General features: G+C 40.4%; 1 protein-coding gene across 1 annotated transcript in view; it reads right to left on the reverse strand.

The window, feature by feature from the left end:
• The window catches only part of arvcfb (ARVCF delta catenin family member b), a gene marked incomplete at its 3' end in the record, with an annotated part of 335,137 nt that overhangs the window by 168,498 nt on the left and 151,996 nt on the right, over positions 1 to 14,643 (reverse strand). Inside the window, exons 3-5 of the mRNA XM_034236288.1 lie at positions 10,330 to 10,416; positions 2,317 to 2,402; positions 756 to 975 (exon numbers count right to left, since the gene is read on the reverse strand). Coding sequence (XP_034092179.1) covers positions 756 to 947 — 192 coding nt within the window. The remainder of the gene's footprint in view (positions 1 to 755; positions 976 to 2,316; positions 2,403 to 10,329; positions 10,417 to 14,643) is intronic.

The following is a 14,643-nucleotide window of genomic DNA, read 5'->3' on the forward strand; positions in this document are numbered from 1 at the left end:
CTTGGTATATTAATAAAACATGAGGCTGCCAGCTTTACCATGATTAAAAGTGATGCAGGTGCCAAATAGTGCGCTCAAATGGTTAGTAAAACATGTGTACAGTCTGAGAGGATGCTCTTTCTTTTCCGTGTAAAGCAATGGGCTATTGTGATTGATTGATTGATTGAAAAGTGTATTAACAGCTTGTATATTGGGTACAGTACAGTACAGCTCAAAACATACAATTGTTAAGGGGATGCAGACCACAGAAAGACTTTCGTCTTGTTTACATCAGGGTCCCCCATTTCCAATTCATCATGTATGACTGCTGGCATTTTTGGGGAGGATTAAAGCAGTCTCATTTCTGCATCTTACATTTCCTGCTCCTGCAGAGAGTCCGCCAGCATCGAAAGGAGCACAGGCCAGGACACAAATGTCCCAGATGCATTGGCCAGAGCTGGGCAAGGAAGAAATGAGAGGTTGAATCTCATCAAGCTTGCCTTTCGAAGATGAGTCACCACAGAGCAGATTATTGCACAACACCAGGGATAGTGGGTTCAGACAAAGGGTCCCCAAATCACAGGGAAATTGAACAGAGAGATGATTGAATCCCAACAATTATGCAAAGCAATGACCATGAGGAGACATGACGATGCAATGGGCATGCTCGGATGAAAGAAGGGGGCAGAAGAATGACGCTTTCAAGAGGAAGAGAGGTAGACACATGGTGGTGCTGGTTGGTGGTTTAACATGACGGGGGCGTTGGCATCATTTACCTGCATCACCACCTGCTGCCATGCTAGCGGCTGGCTGGTTGGGGTGTTGGGAGGCAGGGCGGAGCGGTCTAGCTGCAGGGTGACATTGCGACGCTCCTCCTCGAGGGCTCGGGTCAGCTGCTCGAAGCGCGCCTCCTGCTCTTTCACCGAGGCCATGATGCTGGCGGCCGAGCGAACGTCATAGTCCTCCATGTCCAGTGTTGGTCGCAGATGTACAGATCTTCCATGAGGGAAAAGAAGGGGGCACCAGGTCATTAAAGACACCCTAACCCAGGGGTGTCAAACTCAATTTCATCGCGGGCCACATTAGCATTGTGGTTGCACTCAAAGGGCCGGTTGTAACTATATAAATAAATATACATATATAAATATATAATATATATATAAAATAATGTATTATATTACATTATTGCCTCTGAATTGGATTATTATCGGATATGGTAATAACTAACTACATATGAAAGCAGAAGTCCAGGGCAAATAATTGCAAGTCTCTTCAGTGTGCATGTCACAAAATGAGATGCATTGTGGGACATGTAGTTTATGGGCAACCAACTTATGTAAAGTGGCATGTAACCGTATAATAAAGGTATTATATTCTTTGCAAGCTCTTGCGGGCCACATAAAATGAAGTCGCGGGCCGGATTTGGCCCCCGGGCCTTGAGTTTGACACCCCTGCCCTAACCCAACAGGCTGGGCGAGCAGCATCAACACACTGATGCAATTTCAAAGTCAACGCCAAGATAGGACGTTTGCCATTCAGTAGAAGCTTTAAACATGAACAAAAGACCGACATTACATATCAAAATGGAACAATTTGGATAGATGACTGGATGACTATGGTAGAACAGAGAGTATATCTGTTACAGTCAAATATGTTTATGTTAGACGGTGCTTTCAAGAGCCAGTAGTACCCTGAAGGGACAAGCTGAAACTCTCCCCACACAGCGTGACTGCATGGAGAAGTCTCTGATACTGCATGCCCAGAAGAAGACACTCTGCTGGGTGCCAATTAAAGTTTTGTTTTCAGAAGTTGGAGTCTTTGTTGTAATTAAAAGCATCACATAAAACATTCAACAGAGTTTTGCTGGAATATCAGTGCAACAAAATGAAAATATGATCCTCCAATAGCAAGTACAACAAAGGGGAATGAAACAGCGCAGTGCACACTCACAAAAACAAAGGTTATTGTTTTTGGACGTTGGAGTTGAAATGGTGGAAAGGACTGATGTTACCATATTATAAATGAACAATCGTAGCTAGTGTGAAAGAATAGCATTGTCTTCATTTGATATAGCCATGCACGGAGCAATGACACACAAAAGCACTGTTTCAGGCACGGATCCAACACATGCAGGCTTCCCACAAACAAACAAACACCCAGGCCGACCACACTGCCTATCACGAACAATCGAGATTTCTGGATAAGAGTTGCAAGCCACAATGCATATCACTGTCACACACACCCTGATACCCATAACCGATGGTGGCGTGATATCAAGAGGGTTAAAGGCACAATAACAAATGGGGTTGGAAAATACCAAATTACAGCAATACAGACCGAGTAGATAAGCAGGCTGAAAGGTGTTAGAAAACAGACATCCCCCACTCTTAGAAGAAGGATGAGACAGCAAGAGTAACGGAGAGCTGCGAGAGAGGGGAAAGAAAAACAACGGGAGGATAAAAGAGAAAAAGCAAGATGTTAAAATAAATGAAAAGCAACATGTGCTTCCTCAGACTCCTATTTCCCCTTAATGGTAAACATATACGCTTTTTTTTTTTAAAACATCCAGGGTTTGTGAAGCATTTCTTTCTTGATGGTTTTGATGGTTTTTCTTTTGTCTACTGCTTGATGACAAACGTGCATATGCAGTGTTTTAAAAATAGTACATTTGCATTCAAAGGATAATGCTGCACAGAGAAGAAGGAAACAGGGACTCGTTGTTTGCCACAAAGTGGGTTAATCCAGGCCACGTCTATTTCTCAAGACATTTCACTTTTGTTTTACAAGGACATTTGGTAACACTTTATATTAAGGTACACAAATTCACCATCAACTAGTTGTTAATTAACATGCATATTAGCTCTTTATTAGTCATTATAAAACACTTATTAATGCCTTATTCTACAAGTAATCAAATCAAATCAAGTTTTATTTATATAGCACATTTTTAAATGATTTTTGGTCGAGCCAAAGTACAACATTTTGGCTCGACCAAAAATGGTTTAAAAAACGATTATTGGTTATTACTGTTATTATTATTGGTTATTACTGTAGGTTAGTTATTACTGTAGGTTATTTTTTATTATATGTAACACATATAATAAAAAATAACCTACAGTAAAGACACTTTACAGCAAATACAACAGCACAGTTTGTGCAGAATATCAGTATGAGAAAACGACACCCTCTGTCCTTAGACCACTGGTTCTCAAACTTTTTCTGTCAGGCCCCCCCTTTGGAGAATTAAATAAAATTAAATATTGAAGTTAAAAGCATCAATCTGGTGCACTTTGAGAGCAAAATTAAGAGATCTATGGATACATCTCTCAACACCTATGAAACAGAACTGTAAGCAGATTTACTTTTTCTTTATGGATATTTTACAAATCACCCTTTTAAACTTTATTCTTGTTTTACTGTCATATAGTATTTCATACCTGTTTTTCATTTATTCTCTTATTTTTTTATAACTATAATGATCATATAAACGTGTGCCTCGGAAATACTTGTTTACATTAATCGTGACCAAAACGTTTGAGACCCACTGAGATAACTTAGACTAAAGTTAACTATCTAAACACTCAGAGTCCTTTAGCTCACCGAGCCTCTCAGTCTCACAGGAGAGGACTCTCCTCCACTTTGTTGTTGAAAAAACTCCTTATATCCGTTAGCGTAGCTCGCTAGCACCAGAAGCTAACAACAACGATCTCCGGTACCGGTGCGCTCTCTCTCTCTCGCGCACACAAAATGGCTCGTTTCACACACACAGAGAGCCAAGCTTTAATGAAACACAGAGACCCAGACGTAATAGTACGGCATCATATTATTTTCGAATAAATAATTTTTCAATTTATGATTTTTTTTTTTTTTTTTAAATCTTTTTTTTGTTTGTTTTAATAACCATTTTTCCCCCCTGGTCTCTCGCGTCCCCCCCCCCCCCCCCCCCCCCCCCCCCTGGCATGCCCCCCACTTTGAGAACCACTGCCTTAGACCCTCACATCGTATAGGCCAAGTTGAGAGTGTTTCCTCAATAACCCTCTAATTAGTGCTTATTTATTGCAAGTAAGGAAGTTGTTGTACATGAGTTTTGGTCTTAATATGCTCTGCTCAATATGGGCCTAGTACTTTTAGAATATGGTCATGTAGAAGAAGGCATTATAAAGTGTTTTATAATGACTAATAAAGAGTCAATATACTGCTAATATGCAAATTGTTGCCAGATACAGAACAAGTGATTTGTCTTTTTGTATGCAGATGTGACATAATGTCCTGCACTTGGACTACACTGCTCAACCAGAGAGAGAGACACTTGTTTCTGGCTGGAAAAGAAAACACAACCAATGGTCACTTTAGGCGAGTCAGCTTAATTTATACGCACATTAACGGTGTCTGTGAGATGAAACCTTGTGACCAAGATGTGTCAGGTATTGTAGGAATGAGGGCTTTAAAACAACACATGTGCGAGTGCTTCTTCAGGCACCAGAGGGTTAAAAAAGGGAAGGTGCATTTACAAAAACATAGACATGAATAATGATTCAAGAGACACATTTTATCAAAGCATTTTGGGAATCTTCCAGCTGATCGTGCCACCAAAACAGACTAAGATTGAGGAGCATTGGTTTGGCTCGACAGGGCATGATCAATGCAGATGCTACCATTAGAATGTTAAACAGGTTGCATTATAGAAACGTGTGTGTGTGTGTGTGTGTGTGTGTGTGTGTGTGTGTGTGTGTGTGTGTGTGTGTGTGTACACTGAATTCATTCTTCACTATAGGACCTGTGAGGCCCTTATTCCCTTTGAAGCACACAATCCCTCTTTGATGTTTGTGGCGCACTGATCATTTATTTATCTGGAGTGGAGTCTCGTCTGACACGACTCTTCCTTCACTCTTCCTCACAATGCATCGATACCGGGGAGCCTGTGTTTTAAAATTCAACTCCACATCCATATGAATGAAAGAATCGGCTCCTTTGGTAATTTATATAGAAACATGATCTCTCATTACTTAGCCAGTGTGTTCAAATTCAAATGAAATACATAATGTTTGATTGGCATGAGTCATCAGCTGGTAACTCAGTTTCAAGAATGGGAACAGTTCTGGGTAATGCCTACTTACAAAAATAGCATCCTTATCTATTTCCAAAGCTATCCACCACTTGAGATAACCCACAGCAAAAGGGTACTATTAGCCATGTTGATTGGACATACTTCATGATGGAGTTTAAATAATTCACACCCCTGAAGGGTTGGGGGGAAATGTTGCCATTGCTTCCTGAGTCGTAAAGGGAATAATATTGCAGGCATGTCAGCTACGCCCCACAGCTTATCATTAAACACAAACTTCAGGGCCTACTTAAAATAGCACAGGGAGGGGCATCGGAAAAATTCCCCTCTGCCACCATGACAGCCTTGTTTTTTTTTTTAAAGCTTTGGTTCAACAGATGTTTGCTAATGGTCTGCATCAGAGGGGATCCAAAAAATGGCAAAGGTCTGCACGTTTAACCTCAACCTCAATTACATACGCCCCTAACTTCATGTGATGGAAACATATCATAATTCAACTGAAAGGGTTAGAAATGGCCACTTCCGGATATTTACGAGTGGTAAGGATGATCACTAATCAAAACTGAAACCGTTTTCTACACAGGAAAGAAACGTTTTGGGGATTTGACTACTCTTAAGGTGTTTGCTTTTTTAATTGAAGGGAAAAACCAGCTCATATTACATGGTTAGAGGTTATGCAGGACCTTACTACCAGCTTCAGTGTCGCTAGGCTTTTCCTCAAGTATAAATACACTTCAGCACAAATCCTAAAAATAGCCCAGCAATAAATATATCCACACACACAATTTGAACGGGCTCGGCAGATGAGATGCAGCATTTGTTCACTTCAAAGGCTTGCTGGAAAATCCGGAAATAAATCCTTGGTATCTTATTCTCAAGGGCCATCAAACTCACATATTCCAATGACAAGACCCTCTGCCATTTTACTCCTCTGTGCAGTAAACTGGCAATCATTTAAGAGGTGTTTTTTTTTCTGTCTGGCTATATTCCTATATGAAACCGCAACTACATCACAAAATAGGGCTTCAAAGGAGAAGCATGTCCTATCTGCCCGAACTGAAACCTTGGTGATTTCCCCATTGGCAAGATGAGATTATTTTATTTGTGTATACCCAAACATTTGATCTCTTGTTCCTTTGATACAAAGCATCACAAAATGGCTTGGTATCAGTCTGCTGTGTGCAGTCAGAGGACATTATAGATGTATGGCTCTCCACTCACTGCCTTTTGAAACCACCAATGTTGACAGATGCCAAGGGCAGATCTTACCAAATCTTCATTCTACACTTGTGAAGAGAACCTGTAATTCACTGAGTTATTGGTGTTAGACCCTTCATGCTGTGCAGCCTACAAGTGTTATGTAAGTGTGAGGGAAGTCAAATGAGGTTTTACTCTTTGAGGAAAGTCAGGCTACATATAACAATGGTTAGATCTTCAAGCACATTATGGGAGACAAGATTTTAGAGTGTGTTTTCGTAACAAAGGGTTGATAAATTGCCTTTTGTTATTGGGATACAGAGTTGGGCTTTCGGTCCAATGGGAACGTTTTTAGATTATTGAGTTTTTCGGAAAAAATGGCCACTGACACAATGGCATGGCACCACTATTTCTTGGAAGGGTGAGTCACTACAGATGAAACAGACAAGATATACCATTTTAGAAAGCTGCTAGGTGGATTTAGTTACCTTTTAACCAAGCAAAGTTAGCTGTTTCCAGTCTCAATGCTAAGCTTTGCTAACCTGTTGCAAACTGTAGCTTCATTTTCATGACTTTTATTGTCATTTGTAAATAGCTACAGTGTAGTTATGACAATGAAAATCTTAGGTCACAGGCTCCTCCAACAGTGCAACACAATAAAACAGATAACATAGAATATAATTCATATTTACAGGAAGGCAGGATGACATTGTCACCTAACTCTTAGCCACAAAGCCAAATTATCTAAAGTACTTTGACTTTGGTCTTACAGTATATCAGGATTCAAAGCAGAGTCAATGGAAGACTATTGCAAATGAGTAGGCCTAGAACAGAAGCAATATGTGGCGTGTGTCTTGGGAGTTTCAGATACGGGTTTATTAGGGGGATGGGGAACAGATTGGGAGGTAAAAGATGAGGATAATTGAGTGTGACCATCAGTGCCCAATATTGAGTTAGCAACATTTACCTGATTAGGGAATAGGTGGGTGGTGGGGTTCTTCCTCCCCCCTCACCGCCAATTTGCCCCTTTCTAGAGGCTGTAATTGCAGCTCAAATTAATTCCTTGTCTAAACCCATCATATGGCCATCTGAGGATGCAGCTCCCAGAGGCATAATTGGGTATTTAAAAACACCTGCTCCCAGCCAGTGGCGGCTCCGGAGTATTTTTGTTGGGTAATCTATGGTAGGGCTAACTCATACAGTGGTGGGGCTCAAGTCAGTATTTGCAATGTAATTACATACACGCTATATCGCCCCCCTTGACAGAGAAACGCCACGCGTGAGGTTTAGATTATTTCCCTGTCTCAATCAAAATTGAGATTTTGAAAAACTAACATAAAATACACATTATGGTACTCTTGAGAAGAAAATAAATAAATATATTACTTCACGCCATTTTAGTTTTTTGTTACTTTGTTCTGAAAGCTGAACCTGCTGCTCCTCACAGAGAGAAGAGGGAAGAGGCTGTGAATTACTTTACATTGTGGATAAGGGTGGATAGCCCCCATTGTTCTGTGTGTCAACATGAAAGACAGCCCACACACCTATCAATCATCAAACCGTGGGGTCTTATTTCATTACGTGTTGATAGAAATCAACACGTAATGTTGTATCCATGGATGTATAAAGAGTAGTTCTACCGCAAAATTATTCTCCGTCGGGAGTCTCGGGACTTCCTGCAACAACACCACGCCGTTATCTTGATTCTGATTGGCCAGAAGACATTATCAAAGATGTTTTATTGAGAAGACGATCACTACGTGACAAAAGTTTTCAAAACTGTTTCTAGTCTTCGGCATTTCCAGTGGCTACTGAAATCAATCTTGCTGCTATCTGTGCAATTTACTCCGCGCGAGTTGGCGGACTTTTTTTGGCTTACTTTAACATAATTTTTCATGGTGGGGCTAAGCCATTTCTTGGTATGGCTGTAGCCTACCCCAGCCATACCCTGGAGCCGCCACTGCTCCCAGCTTGTGAATGCAAGAGGTGGTTGGAATAATGATCAATCTACCCACTTTTTGCTGTAGATAATAATATACTTAAAGGTCCCCTATTATACTGTTTTTCATCAATACATTATAGGTCTCAGATATATACAAAACATGTCTCTGAAGTGTTTGGCTGAAATACCAAACAGATCATAATCCCCTCTGTTTCAGCCCTGTTTCCAAAGAGCTGATTCTCTGTCTGTTACTTTAGATGAAAATAAGGAGCCCATCCCCACGCCCCTCTGAAAGATATTTGGTTACAAAGAACACAATGGTGCTCTAGGAGGAGATTAGATTCAGGTGATAAGGGGGGGGTACCTAGGTTGCTGATTGGCTAATGGTTACACAAGCCAACAAATCTTTATGACATCATAAAGTGGCCAAAATCTGACCAGCTCATTTTCAGACACATCCTGATAACTGGATCAGGACAAAGAGAGAGAGAATCATTTTTCCTGAAACTTCCAGAATCTCTTTAAAGAGGGAACTTAAAAAGTAAGAATGGAAATGTGCAATATGAAGAGCCTAGTAATTTCATAGCCAGACATTTCAAGCTCTTAAGAGAATATGTCAAAGCTGTTGCTGAGAGTGTCTGATGGTTATGTGATTTGTCATAATGACAATCTGCTGTATTGGAAAGTACTACTTATGCACACGAAAGTCTGTTTGAATAAGTCCTACAGTACTTATAAAGAAAAACATTATCTCTGGATCTTCATATATTTTTCAAAAATGTTTTTTAGAGTAGAACTGTAGCAGGGAGAAGACTTCAATAAAACACAATGCACATTTAAGTGGAAGTGTAATGAATGGTTACCAGAAGATGATTGTCATTTCCAATATATAATACTCTTTAGTAACACTGGACTGACACACTTAGTCACTAACGTTTTTAAGAGTCTACATATCTTTAAATCCACTGTCACCAGCAATAAACCTCCCTTACTGTACATTAAGGATTCTAGTCCTTGTTGCGTTGAGAAACATTAAAGTGAGTGTTAATTCCCAGAGGGGTATGGCTGAGTGATGCCTGGATATGCAAAGCTTAGTGAGGTTTGTGGAGTCCATAGCTGATCACCTTCACAGCTTGAAGAAAAGGAATGTAGCCATTTACCATCCATATTTTATTTCATCCTTTGAACCACTTCGCTATGTGGAATATTTGAGGCCGGAAAACAATGACAAACAAAAAATACTTTTCGATGCAAATACTTTATGTTCTAGTCTCTTTGAAGAGATGGATCAGTTCATTTCGACTAATTGATACTGATATACCTAACCATGATAGAAACATGCTACAGTTCGGTGGTTCAAAGCTTCTACTAATAGGAGTAAAGCTTTCATTTTTAAAGCGCTTTCTCTTCCATTTAAATGTTGACATTGCATTACATTCTGACCCGAATTCCACTTAGGATATTATATAATAAAAAGCTGTAGTTCTTACATTATAAGCAGCTAATAGTCAGCAGGTCAAGGTTCATCAAGTAGCATCTGCATATGTATGAGCTTTAAGTCAGTTCTTGATTGGGAGAATATGATTAAAGTGGAACCAAAAAGGTTACTTTGAACATGCCAGAAGCAATGCACAAAGCTTTATAGACATGGAAATCAGTTATTATTTCTGATGTACTTTCATACTACTTAAAAAAAGAACAGGCACAAAAAGTAAATCCAAGTTTAAAGTAAAGCAAAGACATGCACGTACAGTAAGACATGCAAATTGAAATTAGGTGTCTCAGGTTATATCTTCAACAAGACTTCAAACACATAATTGGTTGATTCTCTATTCGGTGTAGACCAGAACAAATGCTCTCTCCTCTCTAAAACCCACCAAAAACTGTGACGCATTTTCCTGAGTTCATTCAACGATGAGAATTATTGAAATCACAGTAAATTTCCTGGAGGAAAAAGCTCTTGAATGTATCGAAATAAAAATCAAACAAGGTACCTCAGCGACAAAGTGAAGTGAAGCTCCCTTGAGGAGAGATAACAGAGTCTTGGATTTGCAAAAAAAACTGTCAGGAAATGTAATTACTGCAATGATGAGCCGAACAAAGTGATTAAAGGAGGCTGGAGGTGTAGAGAGAGAGGTGGGTGTACCTTTGATGTCGGGGAGTGCCGTCAGACCACAATTAGACTGAGGACAGGCGTAGAGTCGACTCGTTTGTTCAGTCCGCCAGGGGAGATCTGTGGATAAAAAAACAGAACATGAAATTATAAAACTAATTATAAGCCAACTTGCTGACAGTGCTTTGTTAAGAGACACATATATAGCATAGATCACAACTGTAATCTGATACTGGTGCTCTAATTTTAATTGGTTCATCCTCTCGTGCAAATGACTTCTGGTGTGCCACAGGGATTTGTTCACGGTCCTCTGCTGTTTTCGGTTTACACGCTTTCGCAATGCTCAGTTTCCAGTGCAAATACAGCAACTTGACAACACTTGACTTACTTTTGCTACAAGGTACATTTCTATATTGTCCTTTTTTGTTGAAGATAATCACCAGCCAATCGGTATTGTTATATCGGCGACAAAACAGGAAGTATACACCTTGTAGATAGACCACAGCATGATTCGGAAGACTGCTCTTTTTAGAATATCTTTGTCAAGTGAATTGATAAAACTGTGGTCCCCATTGACAGTAGCTTGGCTATTAAAACATTGGGGGTTTGTTAGCTTTACTACCCTTTAACCTTGACAGTGGGAATGCCAAAATAAATACCAGGTATCCAAGATGAGGACCTTTTTATGCAGATGAAACCCATAAGAGCTTCTGATTATAGCCGTATAATCACACTCATGAACTGCTAAAACAGTTTTTTGGTGCTAAATCAATCAATCAATCAATGTTTATTTATATAGCCCAATATCACAAATGTTACATTTGTCTCAGTGGTCTTCACAGTGTGTACAGAATATCAGTATGACAATACGACACCCTCTGTCCTTAGACCCTCACATCGTACAAGGAAAAACTTCCAGAGAAAACCCACAGTTTAAGGGGAACATAGGAGAAACCTCAGGGAGAGCAACAGAGGAGGGATCCCTCTCCCAGGACGGACAGACGTGCAATAGATGCCGTGTGTAAATAAAGTAATCAGAGTTCCTTTTATGCAGCCAAACTTCTTGAAGCTGATCCATTATAACTTTGAAAGTCTGTCAATAAATGTTAAACATGTTGCCTGAAATGTCTATCTTTAAATTGAAGTTGTTTAATCCATTATTCTCTCAGGATTGTAATTGGTCTGAAACGTATTTGCCTCTAACTGGCTTACAATTAAATGTCAGAATTTAAATTGTACCTTTTGTCTAAATACACATTTCTCCACATGTGGTTTTGGCAGATGTCCAAAAACTAAATATTCAGTCAATATTTCTCCAGGCAGTAATATTTCCCAAGGAAACCCAGGACAATAATTATACACAGATGCAATAATGTGCAACAAGAGAAACAACAGCTATATTTGCTGCTAAAATAATTACATTGTCAGCCTTGTAGCTTCACAAAAAGAAACAGACTACCTTTCAATCCTTCTTGTCTGCATGGCCAATAGCTGAGTAATAATAATGAGGCGACACTAACTCAATACTTTCAACAAACCAATATGTCAGCCTGACCTTAGTATTCACACACACTGCCTCAGAAATGTAGACATCACCGGCACACACAAACACAGAGACTAATGTCCAACACTGCAAATTGGTTTTGATGCTTCACACCATGGGATGAATCATTCTGCCAACCTGTCCAATGGCTCTGCGTCCTTTGATGACTGAAGAAACAAAAACCGCTGGATCGACGGCACCCTTGAAAGTGTCATTGATGATGACATCAAATGCACGCTTTCTGAGTTTAGTAAGATGTAATGGTTCCTTAAAAATTGCCTCATACTTCAAGTAACTGGTGGAATATTTATTTAAAAAGGCTATGATTCCAAAAATGAGTTCAACAGCAGTTCGTTATACATTATTATGTTATTCATATGCAACTGGGGTTCAGACTGATTCATGACAACAATCATTATAGAGTAAAAGCTACTTTTCTTGGGAGTGGATGCAATACAAAACAACATTTAGGACCTATTGTGCTAATGTTCAGGTTCATATTTTGTCTCTACTGTGACATGTTTCCATGCCTTAATATTGAAAAAGTTCTTAATTGTTCTCATACTGCCTGTGCTGCAGCACCTATTTTCACCCTCTGTCTGAAACCAGAGCCCAGTCTGCTCTGATTGGTTAGCTGGCCGGCTCTGATATGATAGGTCAACCGCTTAGAGATGTCCCGCCCCTTACCCTATCATGAACAATGTGTTCAAGCTTTTGCCAATAGAAGCGCACGTTTTCCATAGTGATGTCACTATGTTCAGAAAGAAAACAAAGGAGTCTAATGGAGGTGTTTCAGGCAAGGGGGGGACTGTGTTGGAGATACACTTCCTCTGGAGGGAACTTTAGCCTTTGCAGACCATTAACATTACATTACATGTCATTTGTTAGACGCGTTTATCCAAAGCGACTTAGATACATTCAGTACTGTGGGCAATCCCCACAGGAGCAATTTTGGGGTGAAGTGTCTCGCCCAGGGAAACAATGACATGCTGACTGCAGTGGGACTCGAACTTGCTATCCCCTGATTCGAAGTCCAGCACATTACCCACTGAGCCACAGCCTCCCTTTCACACAAACCTATTTAACACACTACAGGAAATGGGAAACCCCAAAAACATATTAGGGGCTCTTTAACCTTTTTTTTACATTTGTCACAGTTTTTAACCAAAAGCTGAAACTAAGACTACTTCCTTGTGAAAGAAGCACATATTGCCAACTGAACATTAACAGCATACATTCATACATGAACTACTGCTTTAAGGTGTTGTATACAATCATCTCGCTACAAGGTAAGTATCTCCAGATGTACAACTGACTTCAGGCTAAATATGCATTAGTGAGTGAATCCATGCAATTTCTCTCTAACTATGATCAGAAGACACCCACAGTGAATTCGGGGGAAAAAATCAACACAATGTTAACTCTCCTCTCCAGGTTTTAGCTGGCTCTCGGATTAGAATATCTCCCCCTCTCCAGGGATTCCTGGGTGTGTGCACTTCAAGGACAGATAGGCTCTGAGCACCTTGGATTTCTGGTACAAACATCAAAGGGGAAGCTAAGCCAGGCTGCATTAGTTTTCACCTCGTCTCTCTCTGGGTCTCTCTCTCTGGTCCTGGACGACTCCTTACATCGCTGCTGAATGGGGATTATCTCGGCACATAGTCACCGCTCACAGCAGCACTTTGATTTATACTCATTTTATTCTACTTGCAATGCTGTTGCAACTGAGCTCCTCCTTTGGGGGGCGAGGACATCAGCACATCAGGCTGGTTTGGGCAGATTGATTGTCAGTGATGATGTGAAATGAGTAAAAGAGGCTCTTGCCACCCCCAGTTGATGGCACTTAACCTCGCAGCTCATCCTGTGGAGATGATCAGAGGTCAATAGTGGGAGACTGGGATTATTCTGGGTGGCAGTCGATGGTTCCTTTGGCTAAAGGGGTGTTGGTAAATGGCCAATTCTGACACTTCACTGACACATTGCTCTAGCATTGAAGGTCACAGTGCTTTAGAGGCCTGTGTTGGGTGGCTCTGAAGACATTGTGGTGAAGAATGTTCAGCAAAGCATATCAGTGGGTGAATGAAAATACAAAATAAATCAGTGGCCCGGCCTCAAGCTGATAGAATTTCATACTCCCAATACCCACATTCAATCAGATTTATTTACACAGCACCCTGTCAGATACATTTTCTCTGCTCTGGGATCTGTGTTGACACTTCACCACTGGCCCCCGACGCCGCCATCCTCATTTGACAGTAATAAGTGCAAAGCCATGATGCAATATTTGCGTTTCATATCAGCCTGATTCCTCACCTGCTGTGCATTATGCACACAATTGCATATTCTATCACGACTTGTCCCCCCTTCAACCCACATCGTTTGTAGAGCGCCGGTGAAATTCTGTGATTAATAATGAATGCAGAGTGAGGATGAGCGCGCTGACTGACTGCAGGCTGACTGTCTGGGGAAGATGCATTGATGAAGGTTTTTCCTCGGCTGTCAGTACCTCTGCACTCTCACGATCTGCAACCACGTATGACCAAAGGGAAAAGCAGACGTGGCTTCTGTGCATGCATAAACATTTCATTATATATACAGGTTACCTGCAAATGCCATGTATATAGTGGTAAACGTAAAAAGTGTATGAAAAGTAAGTGGAAGCACTCATTTTGAACGATTACTGTGCCTGTGGATGACTCTCAAACCAAAATGACGCAGCTTTTCAAATGACGCATGCAGTGTTTCCTGATGTTTTGTCATGAATTAGGTTTGTTTGAAAAGCATAGATGTCAAAATGTTAAGAT

Source organism: Gymnodraco acuticeps, unplaced genomic scaffold, assembly GCF_902827175.1.
Source record: "Gymnodraco acuticeps unplaced genomic scaffold, fGymAcu1.1, whole genome shotgun sequence".
Lineage (NCBI taxonomy): Eukaryota > Metazoa > Chordata > Actinopteri > Perciformes > Bathydraconidae > Gymnodraco > Gymnodraco acuticeps.